General features: G+C 54.3%; 2 protein-coding genes across 2 annotated transcripts in view; one reads left to right on the top strand and one right to left on the bottom strand.

The window, feature by feature from the left end:
• Positions 1–14,508, top strand: part of SPC24 (SPC24, NDC80 kinetochore complex component) — a 21,461-nt gene extending 6,953 nt beyond the window's left edge. The window contains exon 5 of the mRNA XM_015565337.1: positions 14,496–14,508. The gene's annotated coding sequence lies outside the window, so the exon portion shown is untranslated. The remainder of the gene's footprint in view (positions 1–14,495) is intronic.
• LDLR (low density lipoprotein receptor) overlaps positions 6,407–16,210 on the bottom strand; it is a 45,336-nt gene continuing 35,532 nt past the window's right edge. Inside the window, exons 11-17 of the mRNA XM_015565338.1 lie at positions 15,925–16,064; positions 14,537–14,678; positions 14,278–14,430; positions 11,770–11,868; positions 9,227–9,307; positions 8,191–8,348; positions 6,407–7,537 (exon numbers count right to left, since the gene is read on the bottom strand). Coding sequence (XP_015420824.1) covers positions 7,502–7,537; positions 8,191–8,348; positions 9,227–9,307; positions 11,770–11,868; positions 14,278–14,430; positions 14,537–14,678; positions 15,925–16,064 — 809 coding nt within the window. The 3' untranslated portion in view covers positions 6,407–7,501. The remainder of the gene's footprint in view (positions 7,538–8,190; positions 8,349–9,226; positions 9,308–11,769; positions 11,869–14,277; positions 14,431–14,536; positions 14,679–15,924; positions 16,065–16,210) is intronic.

The following is a 16,210-nucleotide window of genomic DNA, read 5'->3' as shown; positions in this document are numbered from 1 at the left end:
CTGCTAGCACAGCTGGCCTCCCACCTGCTCACCTTTGTCGGGGAAGGTGCCAGGAGCGCCCCCAGCCCAGCTGAGAGTCCAGGGAAGGAGAAGAGCGTATTTCCCCCTGAGCCTAGAGCGCCTGAGAGAAAGGTGTGGGGTTCCCAGAGGGGCCGCGGAGGCCGGTGCCTGCCTGCAGCTCGGTTCCCCCAAGAGGAGGAAGGGGCCATGTCTGTCCTCCCCTAAACCCCCGTCTCCAGGGACTGACCCAAAGGAGTGAGCAAGTGTGTGTGGGAGCGTGGCCTGGCCGGGCCCTGTGGGCGGATGGGTTCAGGGAGGTGCTGAGCTCACAGGGGCCGGGAGAGGCCCTGGCCCTCCAACATGCCTCGGCCCTGACTCACTGCCGGGATCTGGCCAGATGCCCGGGACAGCCAGCAGGATAGGCTCAGGCCCACAGCCTCCAGCCTGCACCCCTGCTCCCACCCCCGCCCACTCTTGGAGCCTCTCCACGGGCAGCTCTTTTCTGAATCCTGGAGGCTGGCCAGAGGCCGCTGCGCGCTGGGCCCAGCCTGTGGAGGAAGGAGGAAGATTCATGTCCCCAGGACCAGGGAGTGGGGAACCAGGTCACCAGACTACAGAGCTGAGGGTCAGCCCCACACCCCGCCCGTTCCTAATCCTGCGCACACCCCACCCCCAGCGTGGGCCCGGCCATCCTGAGCCCTGAGGAAGGTTCACGGTACAGACGGGGAGACGGCACGGTCCGGGCCAGTTAGGGCCCCGGCCAGGACAGCGGGCCCAGGGTCACTTCACTTTTCAGACGAGAAGGGGCCTCTGAGGGTCTGTGCCGTGTCCAGGTCGCACGGGTAGACAGAGACCAGTGAGAACTGGACGAGCACCTGCACTGGGTCAAGCCCTAAGGGTGACGGGAGCGGCCTGGGCTCGGGTACGTGAAGCTGTTCAGGACCAGTGGCTGCTGGTCAGATAGGCACACGCCCGGTCCCCTGGCTGGCAGGTGGTGGTGCTGAGGCCGAACCCCTCTCCCGCACCTCCGGCAGCGGCTGGGGGGCAGCCAGCAGGACAGCGTTGTTTGGATTCCCTGGGACCCTCCGTGTGTGGCCCACACTGATCCGCCCGCACGGTGGTCCCAGCACCCCCAGTGGCCCTCGACTGACTTAGAAATGTGGGCTCACATCCGTGACCTGCACCCCGCTCAGGAAGCCGCGCTCCAGTGGAGGCCGTGGCATCATGGTTGAGCAGGTGCTGTGTGCTGGCCCCACGGTTCCTCACAGGTAAGGGTTGGCAGCTGATGTTGGCAGAGCTGGGGTTTGAACTGGATCCAGACCTGGAATTTAACCCCGAGGTCATTTCAGTTATTGATAAATGCTGTTGGAATGTGGGGGGGGGGGGGGCGAGGGCTTTGTAGGAGGCCCAGGGAGGAGGTGTCCTGAGAGCCCAGACCTGAGCCCCCAGGGGACAGAAGGGCGGAGCCAGCGATCCCGGCAGAGGGGACAGCAAGTGCGAAGGCTGGTGCCCACCACAAAGCGGCCAGGGCCGAGCGGACCCGAGGGCACAGGCGTGATCACGCTGGGCCTGCAGTCGGTGAGATGGGAGGATTTCGGAGTCCAGGGTGCTGGTCTCACTGAACTCCCAGGCCCCCTCCTCCATCCCAGGCAGCGTGGGAGAGGAGGCCAGGCTGAGTGGGAACAGCTGGGCTGGGAGGGCGGGGCTCGGGGAGGAGGAAGCCCCTGGGCTGAGGCCAGGAAGCTGCATGAAACCGGAGCTGAACGGCCTGGAGGGGAGACACCAGGCCCAGGGTGGGTGACAGGACCTGTACAAGCTCACCCCGCCTCAGCCTCATTCCCTCCTCATCTCAGGGGGAGAGGGCGCTGCTTTCCCCCACCCCGCTCCCGGGCAGGGCACTGGGGGGCAGCTCTCCCCCGTCCCCTTCTCCCCCTTCCTCCAGAGGACCTGGGCCCAGCCCCGCAGGCTCCAGCCTGACTCACCACAGGCAGCTGTGGTTTGGGATGCCAGGGCTGGGGGCGGCAGCATCAGAGGGCGTGTAGAACATCGGGCTTCGGGGAGCAGCTTCCTCTGCGACCCACCCCGACCTACCAGAGCTGTCGAGCCCGCACCCGTATTGGGAGGCAGCCCCCAAACTCCAGACTGCCGCCCCTGCCCTTCCAGGACCAGCACGTTGGGTGCGGGCCGAGCCCATAGGCCAGGGGGCTGGCCAGACAGCCAAGGGGGCTGAGCTGTACCTGGTGACATCCCAGAGGGCTGCAGTCAGAAAGGGGGTCACCCCTATGGTGACCGTCCCAGGCTGGTGGGGGAAAGGCCAGGGGAGTCGGTCCAGGGACCCCGAGCCACCCCTTCCCCATCTGTAAAGTGGGTGCCGGTCACCGCAGGGAGCGGATGAGTTCATCCTGCAGACACGTGCACCCTTGTATGTCACAAAGCTCTAACCCCAGTCAGCTCCGTAGTCCGTGCCCAGCGGGGTGCCCGATGGGTAATAGTGACCCCTCCTTCAACGGAGCCGCCAGGCCAGATACCAGAAACCTCGCTCCCGCTGCCTCTCCCAGGTACTTGTCCTCCGGCCATCGCTTGGCCGACTCCCCTGTGCAGGCCATTCGAGTTCATTGTCCCCTTTGCCACATGGCTGAGCATGGGCTCCGTCAATCACCCAATTATTGACCGCCGAGTGCAGGCCCCTGAAGCTTCCTGTTTGGCCAGTTCAGCTTTCACCCCCAGAGGCATTTGGAACCTTCCCAAGACAAAGCGCGGAAGGAAGGAAGGAAGTGCCACCCTGTGGACAGAAACGATAGCAGTCCCCGCGGCTCCCGGCCTTCACCTCCAACCACAGATCACAGAACGGGGGTGGGTTAGCCGTGGCCCCGGTTTTATTGGGGAAACTGATGGGCCCAAGGTCATCCCTCCACCTAGGCGGCCTGACCCAGCTGGGCTCTTCCCCACCCCGTGCCCCTGCCTCGCGGTCCGTTCCTGCCACGCCTTCCCTCTGCGGTGGCATATTTCTAGTTGCCCTTTTAAAAAAATAATTATCACTATTTTAAAAAATATTTGTATTGATTTTTAGAGAAGAAGGAAGAGGGGGAGAGAGAGAAACACTGATGCAAGAACGGAACATCAGTCGGTTGCCTCCTGCACAGCCCCTACCAAGGATCAGGCTGAAACCCAGGCATGCGCCCTCACTGGGAATTGAACCGAACTGGCAACCCTTCAGTGCACGGGACGATGCCCATCAACTGAGGCACACTGGCCAGGACGTCACTAGTTATCTTTAATTGCAGTCCAATACACATAAAATTGATCACCTTAACCATTTTTCTTTTTTTAAAAATATATTTTATTGATTTTCCACAGAGAGAAAGGGAGAGGGATTGAGAGTCAGAAACATCGATCCGCTGCCTCCTGCCTATCCTTTTAAAATATATTTTTATTGATTTCAGAAAGGGAGAGGAAAAGGGATAGAAACATCAGTGCTGAGAGAGAATCATTGATCGGCTGCTTCCTGCCGGGGATCGAGCCCGCAACCTGGGCATACGCTCTTGACTGGAATCAAACCTGGGGCCCTTAGTCCACAGGCTGATGCTCTATCCACTGAGCCAAACCTGCTAGGGCTCCCCTACCACTTTTAAGTGTATAGTTCAGTGGGATTAGGTGCCTTCACACTGACCATCCATCTCCAGAACGTCCTCAGCTTCCCAAACAGAACCTCTGTCCCCGTCGAGCACTCCCCACCCTTACCCTCGGCAGCTGGCACCCACCATCTACTTTCTGTCTCTGAATCTGGCTCCTCTAGGAACCTTCTAGAACTGCAATGTCTTTTCTTTTGTGACTGACACTTCACTGAGCAAGGTTCATGTTGTAACGTGTCTGAATGTTCTTTTTAAGACTGAATATTATTCCATTGTATGAATACAGCACATTTTCTTTATCCATGAATTTATCGATAGACATGGGTTGTGTCCACCTCTTGGCTATTGTGAATAACGCTGCTATGGACGTTGGTGTACAGCTTTTAACTCTTTGGGAATCTATATACTTAGAAGTAGAATTGCTGGATCACATGGTAATTCTTTTTGTTGTTATTAATCCTCACCCAAGGATTATGTATATATATATATATACGTATATATATATCTGAGGATATTTTTTTCATTGTTCTTTATTTTTAAAATATATTTTTTATTGATTTCAGAGAAGAAGGGAGAGATAGAAACATCAGTGATGATAATCATTGATCAGCTGCTTCCTGCACTCCCCCGCCCACCCTAGGAATTGAGCCCAAAACCTGGGCATGTAACCTGACCAGGAATCCAACCGTGACCTGGTTCATAGGCTGACACCCAACCACTGAGCAACATGGGCTGGGCTCCACTGATGTTTAGAGAGAGTGGAGGGGAGGGGGAGAGACACAGAGCGAGAAACATTGATGTGAGAGAGACACAGCCATTGGGTGACTCCCACACGAGCCCCAACCAGAAACCCAGGACCGAGCCTGCAACCAAGATATGTGCCCTTGACCTGAATCAAACCTGGGACCCTTCAGTCTCTGGGCTGATGCTCTATCCACCAAACTGGTTAGGGCAGTAATTCTATTTTTAATTTTCCAAGGAACCACCATACTATTTCCATAGCGCCTGCACCATTTTACAGTCCCACCTACAGTGCATAAGGGCTCTGATTTCTCCACACCTTCACCAACACTTATTTTGTTTTTTATGATAGTCATTCTAATGGGTGTGAGGTGGCACCGCATGGCCTGCCCCCTTTGTTTTTATACTTAAGTCTCTATATTGAATTCTTTCTGTCCAAGGATCTGCTGTGGACTCTGACTGTAGCCAATTGATACTCGGGGACTATTTGTGGTTTGACTGCCATGGCCAAGGGCATGCTCCAGGGCATGCTGAAATGGCCACAGGCCCAGGCGCACGTGAAGCCGGGGTGCACGGGAGTGGAGGTGTGGGTACTGAGATGGACTGCAGTGTGCACAGCAGACGCCCAAAGCTCTCGCCAAATAGTTCTCTGTAGACTCACCAAACTTTTTTTCTGTCTCGGTGGTAAATGTAGTCACATTCTTAGCTTTTGTTTTATCCTTTCAGAGGACCTCACACCAACCACCCCGAGGGCCCAAAGGTTTGCAGGGACATGCCCTGCAGAAATGCTGTGTTCGATGGAGCCCGTGTCTCAGCCCCAGCGACTCCCCACAGATCCTCACGTGGCCAGTTATTCAGCCCAAATCCTCTGCCGGGTATTTGTCTGTCCCATTGCCCTGTTTAACATGCTTCTAAAATATAGTAATTCTATGTTTCCCCTTCTAAAATGTCACGTCCTTGCTCGGCCGGTGTGGCTCGGTGGTGGGGCATCGACCCATGAACCAGGTTCGACTCCTGGTCAGGGCACATGCCTGGGTTGCGGGTTCGATCCCCAGTAGGAGGCATGCAGGAGGCAGCCGATCGTGATTCTCTCTCATCATTGATGTTTCTATCCCTCCCTCTGAAATCAATAAAAAACATATTTAAAGAGGTCCCCGGTTCATATCCGGGTGCCCCCTCCAAAAAAAAAAAAGAAGGAAAAAAAAACATATTTAAAAATTAAAAAGTCACGTCCGTGAGGGCCAGACTCTTAGTCACTTTTATTGTCTTTTACTCTACATGCCTAGAACAGGGCCTGGTCACACAGTAGGTGCCCAATAAATGTTTGTTGAATGAATGAACAAGCAGGAGATTTAGCAAAACCCCAACGCAGGGGAGCACCCAGCAAGGCTGCCCCCCGGCTGAGCACAACACCGCCAGAGCCTGAGCCACCCTGAGCTCAGGGCCAGGCTCCCTCACAGACCCTTCCCCTGCGGAGCCCAGCCCGCCAGCAGAGGCAGGAAGTGAGGGAACAGAAGACAACGTGCATCAGGTTTAGCCAAATGGTTCATTTAAGACATTTAATCAAAGTAAGACACTCAGACTATAAAAACATTCTATACAGTGGTTTTTAGTCAAAACCCACCCCCAGAGCAGCCCATGCGGCATCATGGACACGGGTCCCCTGAAGAGCACAGACCCGAGCTGCGGGGTCAGCTGTACAGAAGGACGAGGCCTCTCCCCCATGCAGGTCCCTGAGGGGTCACCCAACAACGCAGCACCCAGGGTTTGCAAAAATAAATAGGTCTGTTTTCATATATGTGAGTGATAAATGCTCCAACAAATGTACAAAGTGCAAAATGAAATGCCCCGCTCCTAGGTTCAGGGCTCTATTTACAGGCTTCAGAGCGAGAAACACTGTTCACAGTTTCCTGCCGGCTGGGCACAGGGCTGGGGTCTGTAGTGCACAACTGACGGGGAAGCCAGGGCGGCCCCTCCCACCGTCTCTTCCGTTGTAAATACGTGTGTGACCATCTCAGAAAGCACTCTTGTTTCATAAGCCCCATATGATGACCCCCTCCCCCCGTCTCAGGGCTGGAACACCCATCCGTGACTACTGTCCTGTCGGGGAGGGGAATGGCTCAGGGACAGGTGCATAGAGGTGGGAACATTGGCCAGTTGATCACCTCTCGGCTTTGAAGCGCTGGGAGAAAGGCCACAAGACGGCACCGCATCCCCTCCCCGCTCCCGGGTCCTCTCCGACCTGGGAGCCCATCCTCGTCGGACCAGAAAACAGTGCAAAATAAGGAATTGTAGTCTTTACAGATGTACAAACCTGAATGGGAAAAGTGCACGGGCACGTGGAGGGGCTGGGGCGGGGGCACGGCTGGGCTGAAGGACACTGCTAGAGGTCGGAGGGCACTTATCCTCACACACAAGGTGCCCGGGGATCGCGGGCACTCGATAAATATTAAGGGCAAAGGGTGCTCAGGCTTTCCCTGGGGGACTGTTGTGGTTTTGTTGAATGAATGGGCTCCGTTGGCCGCCCCGGTGTGCTGGATTCCGCCATGTCCACGCCAGCGCCAGAGTCCCTTTCCGGCTGAAGGAGAGGGCACAGACTCGGCGTAGGAAACGGATTTCATCCTGATGGGGGTGGGGGGACGGGGGAGGCAGAGCAGAAGCCGACTCTGGCGTCCACCGAGGCTGGCGAGGCAGAGGTAAACACATTTACTCCTGAGGTTAAGGCTTGGCAGCTGCCTGGGACCCTGTGGGCATCACCTGCTCTCGATTCAAAGCCGCTTGCTTTCTCTTGCTTGGTGTCCCTCTGTCCGTTCGTTCCTCAGGTGAGGAGCCAATCGAGGAGAAAAGGTCAAGAAAAATATTTCAACCCAAACCCATTCCGTGTGCTCTGTCGCCTGCCTCCCAGACGAATAAATATATAAAACAAAGCTCTGGCAGACAGGCCCGTGGCTGCCAGCGTCGGGGGCAGCTGCCAGCAGGGCTTTGGCCGCTTCTTTCTCTGAACGGAACGGGCGGGTGCCGGAGGTCTGAAGAAGGGTTTTGGAAAGGTCAAGGGTTTGGGGAGAAAGTGTTCTTCCTGCCCTTGACCAGCAGCAGGTTCTGGGAGAGGCAGGACTGGAGGCAGCGGCTTATGCCATGTCATCCTCCATCCTGACCATCTGTCTCTGTCAACAAAACGATAAACGCCGGAAATAATCAGTCCAACATCCAGTAAACACGGCCAGAGGCCACCTGCTCCTCATCACCGGCCTGGACCAGCACAATCACTTCCGCCCCGGCCTCCTGGCCACTGACCTCTACCCCAGTCTGTTTCCCCCACGGCAGCCAGAGGGCGCCTGTGAGCACCCGAGTCAGATTCTGCCCTCACCCTTCCCCAGCCTGTCCTGCCGCAGCAGCCACCACCAGGGGGTGCTGGTGAGCCCCCAAGTCAGGCCATGTCCCTCTTCTTCCCAGAGCCCTCCATAGCTCCTTCCTCACTTTGAGCAAAGCCCGAGGCCTCCCCATGGGCCACAGGTCCTGCTCCATCCGCCAGGCCCCCTCATTGCCCTTGTCTCCTCCCTCGTTCCCGCTCTCTCCGCGGTGTGGCCGTAGGGCTCAGACACACCAGGCTCGGTCCAGCCTCAGGGCCTTTGCACATGCTGCGCCCGCTGCACACCATGCACTTCCTGCTTAGGGAGGCCCGCCCAAACCACCTCTTCTGAACGTGCCTCCCCTCTCTCCCAGCGCCCGTGGCTGCCCTCTGCTCACTGCCATGACTTAGGGTCTCTCCTTACCCCCTTCCTGTTCCCCACCGTGCGGATGGCTTTGGGGCGCTCACCGAGGGGTAGGTGTAGCCGTCCTGGCTGTGGCAGATGTGCACCTCGTCCTCCGTGGTCTTCTGGTACACGGGGTTGTCAAAGTTGATGCTGTTGATGCTCTTCAGCCGCCAGTTCTTCCAGAGGAGGAAGGCCCCGAAGCACAGGAGGGTGAGCAGCACTGTGGAGAGGCGGCCTGGCGTCACCCCTGCCCGGGCCCCCCTGCTGCCCCAAGTGGCCGGTGACGCTCCTTCAAACCCCAGCCTTTTTATTTGTGAACGGTTTTGTTCTGATTTAAAGAAATACTGCCCATTGTAAAAATGCGATTGGCGAGCATAACCAACCTCTCACTGGAAGACCTCTGCGACCGCCTGACCCCAGAAATGCTCAACTGGGGTGGATTCTTCGGGTTTCTTCTGGATTTGCCCACACAGGGGGCTGCTACTTTTTTAGACCCAGGGCACAGCCAAGGGCTTGCACAGCCCAGTTTGTGAAACAGCCTAGCCAGGGCCCAGCGGGTGGGAGAGACGTGAGCTCTGCTGGGAAGACGCAGGGCAGGCACACACTCGGGGCCACCAGGGGGTGAGGGTCCCACTTGCCATGTCTGTCAACCCACAGTTGGACGACTGTTGGCACCAAAATGGAAGTGTCTGTGGGCAGGCTGCATGCTGAAGGGACGCCTCAAAAGGAAGAAGGGGTGACGCTCACCGAGCTCTGATTGACAGGCTGAGGAAGGGGCCCTGCGCTCTGCACACTCGCCCCTGCAAGAGAACTGCTCTCGCCTTCCCTGGTGTCAGCGCCCATCATTGCGCCCCGGGGACCTCGGGCTCATCTCCCCATCTGAACGTCGCTGTCGGCGCTCACGGGGCGAGGTGTTTATTTCTTTTACAGCTGTGTCCCCAGAAGCGGGCACGGTACACAGTAGGCGCTCAACTAGATTTGTTAATGAATGAAGCTAGGAAGGGGAGTGCAGTGATGACAGGACACATGGCGGGGACACCCCATTCCTGAGAGAAAAGGGAGGCCAGGGAACCGAGGGGGGGCCGGTGGTGGGCTTACCGATGGGGAGGACAATGTAGAGCCAGCCCACGCCCCGGGGCCTCTCCGTCTTGTCCTCTTTGATGGGAATGTCCTCCGAGGCTGCAGGCGGAAAGGGGAGAGTGAGGCTCAGACCCTCAGGCGGGGCCTGGGAACCAGCCGGTGTGGAGGAGTGACACCCAAAGGGAGCACCTGCCGCCTCCCGTTGTCCGTAACGGTTTCGAGGAACTTGGAGAACTTCCCAGGTTTCAAGGGCAGCTTGTGCCTGGGCCTTATTTGTTAGCAATTGGAGTTGTGGGACTCAGTGTGGTATGAATATCAAAGGTCCGCTAGCCCAGCGTTGAGAGGCACCGGGGAAGGGACCGGCGGGCTGCGAGGCAGGGCCTGCGGTTATATTCCCAATGGTCCCCGGTGAAATGTTCAACCTGGCTCTGCATTTGGTGGTAATGAGCCTTTGCTGCACGAGTTCACCAATTCCACAGCCTGGGTTGGATGGCACCAAACCCCATAGTCCTGTGTCAACTGTCCCCAGCTAATAAAATATATCGGGGCGGGGAAGACACCTCATTATATAACCACTCACATGCAAATGCACCTGAGCCAGACAACAAAGGGCTCCATGCAAATGAAAATGGAAGGTCTGTATGCCCAGCCGGAGTGGCTCAGTGGTTGAGCATCGACCTATGAACCAGGAGGTCCTGGTCAGGGCACATGCCTGGTTGTGGGCTCAGTCCCCAGTGGGGGAGCATGCGGGAGGCAGCCAATCAGTGATTCTCATGGTTGATGTTTCTATTTCTCTCTCCTTCTCCTTTTCTCTTTGAAATCAATAAAAATATACCTTTTTAAAAATTGTAGAGGTCTCTAAAGAGAAAAAAGGGCTGGGAAGATTAAAGAAGCCACATCCGGGACCACAGTATGCCGGTGAGCTGTGGTTACCACTGTGTTCAAATCCATCTGGGTTTGAATTCTACCGGCTGTTGGACATGTGTATGCGAAGTTTATACCCAGTACTGCATTTGCACGTATGTAAGAAGCTTTGAAGCAACAATAATCTAGGGCAGCAGCAGCGTTTTTGAGAAGTTTTTCCCTTACAAAGGATCCTTTGCCAAATTCCAGAGCCCTGGATGGGCCTGTCCGTGAGAGGGCTTTTCAAACAGCGCCCCCCTCTTCCCACCCCAAGTGAGAAGGGCTCCAGGCATCCCATAAGCACAGCAGTTCCTGTTTTATCTCCTTTATGGTTGAACAAAGGCTTCAACTACTCTGAGGGGGGAGATATGTCTGAAACGTGCTGATGTGACTTTTTTTCTGGCCAGGAAAGTCCAGGAGCTCCATTTCCGGTTGCTCAAAAGCCAGGCGGGGCGCCCTCTGGTGGACAAAGACACAACTGGTGGGTCTCTGATCAATTCACTGAGAGCACAGTTCTGACCTCCTCTTAGGCCAGGCTAGGGTGAGGAGTCACTGGCCGCAAGCACAAAAATTAAAGCTCCCCCAGCCCCAATTCAGTAATTCAGCAGTATTTTAATATTATTATTTCTTGTTTGTCCTCACCCGACGATATTTTTTCCATTGCTTTTTAGAGAGAGTGGAAGGGAGGCAGGGTAAAGGCTGGAACCCGAAACCCAGGTATTTGCCCTTGACCGGGAATTGAACCTGGGACCCTTTGGTGTGTGAACCCTTTGGTGTGTGGGCTGATGCTCTAACCACTGAGCACTGCCGGCTAGGGCAATGCTATTTTAAAAATATATATTTTCATTGATTTCAGAAAGAGGAAGGGAGAGGGAGAGAGAGAAACATCAATGATGAGAGAGGATAATCGATTGGCTGCCTCCTGCAGGCCCCCTACTAGGGATCGAGCCCAAAACCCAGGCATGTGCCCTGACCCGGAATTGAACCATGATCTCCTGGTTCACAGGTCAACACTCAACCACTGAGCCACACCGGCTGGGCAATGAGTTATTTTTAAAAATCAAAATTAATTCCAATACCCTATGATGAACAAAATATCCAGATGGGTCTGACGCTACCCTTGAATGATCCTGCCTTCCTAGGACCCTGGCTCCAATCAAACTTCATTTACAACAGGTGGTTGGCCCCACAGACTATAGCTGGGCAATTTGATTTTTTAAAATATTGAGTCCTGGGTTTCTTGGTGCCCCTCAGGTGCTGCCTCGAAGAGTACCTTACCTGCCTCCCCCTACTCCTGGCCCTGCTGGGCACACACCTGAAAACAGGGCAGTGAATGCGCCTGGACAACACTTCACACTCCTGGGCCCGTGTGCCTGGCGGACTCTGGGATCAGCAGCCACCATGAGCTCAGGCTCTTCACATGAGCTCGCCCATGTGATCCCCACTATTACCAGGAGGTGGGTGGGCACTGTTACCAGCCTTGTTTATAGGTAGGGAAACTGAGGCTTCAGAGATACACAGGCTATGTCAGAGAGTCAGCAAAGGAGCCCAAACTAACTCCACTCTCTGGCTCTTCCTCGAGATGCTCTGGCCTCTGAACGAGCCCATCTAGAGGCTCATCTGGATGAGCCGGGGCCGAGGGTGGTCCCGGCCTTTACCTTGCGGGGGGGCCTTCGTCACCATCTTGGCGGTGGTGAGCTCAGGAGTGGTCACAGTGGAGCGAGTCATGTTGGGTCCCCGGGTGGTCACTACAGGTTCTGTGTTTGAAAGATTAAGCATTTCCTGAGTGCCCCGTGGCCGAGGAGCACTCTGAAAGCTCTGCTGCTCACAGCAACGCGTGCCTGTGAGCCCAGCGGCCACAGAGAAACAACTGAAAACAAAAGCAGTGAAAATACAAGCAACCAATGTCTGCTTTCAGAGAGGGGATTGCAGTGCTATGGACACGAGCTCCAAATCGAGGCTTTCTCTGAGGATGAGAATTGAAAAGGGCAGATTCTATTTCAACAATACACTTTCTATAACTTTGTTTGTGGAGTTTTTTTTTTGTTTTTTGTTTTGAGAGAGATATTTGTTGTTCCACTTATTTAGGCATTCATTGGTTGATTCTTGTATGTTTGGGTTTTAAACCCGCAAACTAGCCATATCCGGATGATGCTCTAACCAACTGAGCTCCCTGGCCAGGCCTCAACAATATACTTTGAACATATGAACTTTGGGGGTGGGAGGCGAAGGGAATCATAACATTCCATACATCCCACCATGTCACTGGGAGCAGCCCTGTGGATAGGCCCTGCAGCGGGAAAGTAACCAGCATGAAACTGAGTCCTGCTGCAACCGCTACCGCGTAAGCAATCTTAGAAGCAGACAGGCCAGCCCCAGGCGAACCTTCACATGCCTGCAGCCCTGGCTGAGAGCTTGACTGCAGTCTCATGAGAGGCCTTGAGATGTGTGCCCTGCATAAGCCTTGAGTCTAATCTGAAGGTCTTTTTCTTTTGAAGTTTCTGAATATAAGGGCAAAACAATGAATATAATGAAGAAGGACAATACTATGAAAACAAGACGAATGACCCCAACTCTGCAGAAAGAAGAAAGAAGAAAAGAAGAAGATGGGGAGGAAGGCGGCAGTCTCCTCCACGCTGCTTGTTGTGGACAAGGAAGCACACGGGCACAGTGACGCTGGCCTGTGCGGCCGAGCGCACGTGAAGTAATGGAAGGTTACTCTCCTGGTATCTAAGGCTACAATATCGTCAGTTCCAAGCTAGTTCCTGAGGGACAGAGCCCAGCTGCCCTTCTCAGAGGCCTGCGTCTCAGGGCCGACAGCACTGAGCACGAGCTGGCACTCGAGGAAGAATTTCTGATGCTGCCGGGGGCCCCTCTACCCCTCCCTCCTACCCGCCGGGACGGACAGATCTGGTCAAGGACTGGAGAGCCACTGTGAGCAAAATGTGCCCCGATTTTTCTGTGAAAGTTTAAAAAATTTTAAATGTAAGATAAAAAATAATCAAGATATGCAGAAAAAGAGAAATAAAATGAAACAACCAACCACACAATAGCAAAATATTTTCACAGGAACTCAAAGGACAAGCTGAAATGTAGGAAGAACCGGGGTTCCGAACTGAAACGAAGGAACAAAAATATTTGTGGCAGTAGCAAAAGGAAACAAGTTTGTTTTGTTTCCTTTTAAACGAAAGCTCAGAATCACATATGAAAGTCCACAGTGTTTTTTTAAATTCCTAAATATAAAAGAGATCTCCTCCTCCTCAAAATAACCAACGTATGAACTTTGGGGAAAATTCAAGTATATGAAGCTGGTGGGTAAACTTCCTAACACTGGACTGTTAAGGGAGGCAAGAGTGGACGTACCAAAAGACTTCAGAAAAATACTAGTGTTTGAAATGAAATCATCAATTGTTTTAGCAACATAAAAAGACATTGAAAAGGGACATGGCTCTAACAGCAGCCAACTCCCCTAATTAGCCAAAGACCTGTATGCATATACTGTATGCATAACCCATGGGCACAGACAAAAGGGTGGTGAGGGCCTGGGTGGGGAGTCGGGGGCAGGGGCAGGCTGGCGGGGGTCGATGGTGGAAAAAAGGTGACACATGTAATACTTTCAACAATAAAGATTTTAAAAAAATAAATAAAGTGATTTAAAAAATAAAATAAATAAAATCAGTTCCCTCCTGGACCTGGAGAGTATTATGCTAAGCAAAATAAGCCAGTCGGAGAAAGTCAAGTGTCACATGATCTCACTCCTATGTGGAATCTAATGAACAAAATGAACTGATGGACAAAATAGATGCAGAGACAGAAGCATGGAACAGACTGATGAATCTCAGAGGGAAGGCGGGGGAGGGGGTGGAGGTGGGGGTAGGATTCGGGGAGAGTAAGCAGGGAACTTACATGCACATAGGCATAGCCCACGACAGAGCTGGGAGAGAGTGGACTAGACATCAAAGGTAAACTGAGTCTAAGTGCCCAGCGCAGCGCCGGTACGCCCAATATTTAAGAAAGGCAGACTGCGGTTCCCCCAGCTAAGGAGTCCTTACAACGGCCTCCTGGGGCTTCGCTCTCCCATTTGACAGATGGGGAAAGAGAGGCTCAGGCTGAGCCGAGAGGGTGGCAGAAGCAGAACTTGTGCCAGGCGGGCTGGCGTCCCCTACCTGGGCGGCACCTCCTCCTGTCCTCGGCCAGCAACATGCCATCAGGGCAGGCACAGGTGAACTTGGGTGAGTAGGAATTGATCTGTGGGGCCGGGAGACACAGGTACTGGCAGCCGCCGTAGGAGTAGAAAGTTGTCTCACACCAGTTTATCCCTGAGGTGCAGAAGGCAGGGAGTCAGGGCAAGAATGAGGTCAGAAAATTCTAGAAAACTCCAGAGCTCTACCAGGGAAGCGGGAGAGGGGGGCGCCCCGTCTTCACCTTTCGGCTGTGTGAGGCGGTGGGAAAGGACAATGTCCTCCGGGGACAGCAGGTTTTCTGCCATCAGACTAATGTCGGACCCCGTATGGCGGTTGGCACTGTAAATGGCTTCGTTGATGATATCCGTCCAAAATACTTTATCCTGCAAGGGCAGTGAGGAAGATGACAGACCCCATTAGGCACTGGGATGGGCGGACCACTGTCTTCCCGGCCCCTGAACCGTGGAGGTTTTCTGGGAAGAAGCAGTTCTAGGTGGCAGCATCATTTCTTCTTTTGAAAATAAAGGTTAATTGCGGTAAAATACACATGACGTGAAATATACCATCTTAATCGTTTTTTGTGTCCAGTTCCATGGCATTGAATACAGTCACTGTGTTGTGCAGACATCACCACTATCCATCCCCAGACTTCCTCATCGTCCCACACGGAAATTCTTTAAACACTTAATTCAGTAAACACGCAGCCCCTGGCTCCCCATCTGCTTCCTGCCTCTCTGAATCTGACTCGTTAGGGACCTCCTGTGAGTGGAACCGGGCAATATTCGTCCTTCTGTGACTGGCTTATTTCACTCAGCACAGTGTCCTCCAGGTTCGTCCATGTTGTGGCCGCTGTCACCATTCCCTCCTTTGTTAAGGCTTAATGATATTCCCCCGTATGGGGGGACCACACGGTGCTCATCCATTCACCCCAGACAGACACCCGCTGCTCTCCCCTCTTGGCTATTATGAATCAGGGTCTACCAACAGAACTCCATTTCTTCAGAGCAGAATCCCCCCACCGGGGTGCTATGTGGGGCCAACAGCCCTTCGTGCCGGCTCCTCCTGCAGGCTGTCTAGCAGCATCCCGGCCTTCCCCCGCTGGGCGCACGGCAGCCCTCGCCCAAGCCCCGGGCATTCCCACGTGCTCTGGACAGCAAATGGCCTCGGAGTGAGAGCTGCTGCTTCAGGCCTTTGAGGATGCTTTTGGCGACAATAACCCGCAACAGCGGTTGGAGAGGTCTCAGCCCTCTTCATAGTGGAGGGCAGTTTTCTGAGTTAGTCTCGGCTTGAATGAACTAGACCAGCGGTTCTCAACCTGTGGGTCGTGACCCCTTTGGCGGTCGAACGACCCTTTCACAGGGGTCGCCTAAGACCATCCTGCAAATCAGATATTTACATGACGATTCATAACAGCAGCATCATTACAGTTATGAAGTAGCAACGAAAATAATTTTATGGTTGGGGATCACCACATGAGGAACTGTACTTAAAGGGCCCAAAGGTTGAGAACCACTGAACTAGACAATGTCACCTGACCTGTTGGTATGAGCACTCACGCCTCAGTAGACAGCACTTGGCTGGGAATTCCCTCAAACCCCAGAGGAGCACCCAGGTGCTCCCAGCCCCCACCTCAAAGATGGCCAAGGAGAAGGGGTGCGCCAGCCGCTTCTTGTCCTCCAAAATTGTCTTCCGGTGCCCCCCAGTGAGGTCGATGCTGGAGATGGAGTGGAGCTTCGAGTCGACCCAGTAGAGGCGGTCGCTGGAAAGATCTAGAACCCACAGGTGGACAAGGAGAGGTCACGTGCTGATGCCAGAGGTGCCTCTGGGCCTGCTCACTCTGCTGCAGGAAGGAGCCCCCGAAGGGCCCAGCAGAGGTGTGCCCAGGAAAGCAGCTCTGACCACCCGTGCCGTGTGG

Source organism: Myotis davidii, unplaced genomic scaffold, assembly GCF_000327345.1.
Source record: "Myotis davidii unplaced genomic scaffold, ASM32734v1 scaffold1439, whole genome shotgun sequence".
NCBI lineage: Eukaryota > Metazoa > Chordata > Mammalia > Chiroptera > Vespertilionidae > Myotis > Myotis davidii.
Note: the sequence above shows the minus strand (reverse complement) of the source record. Positions and strands in the feature narration are given on the sequence as shown.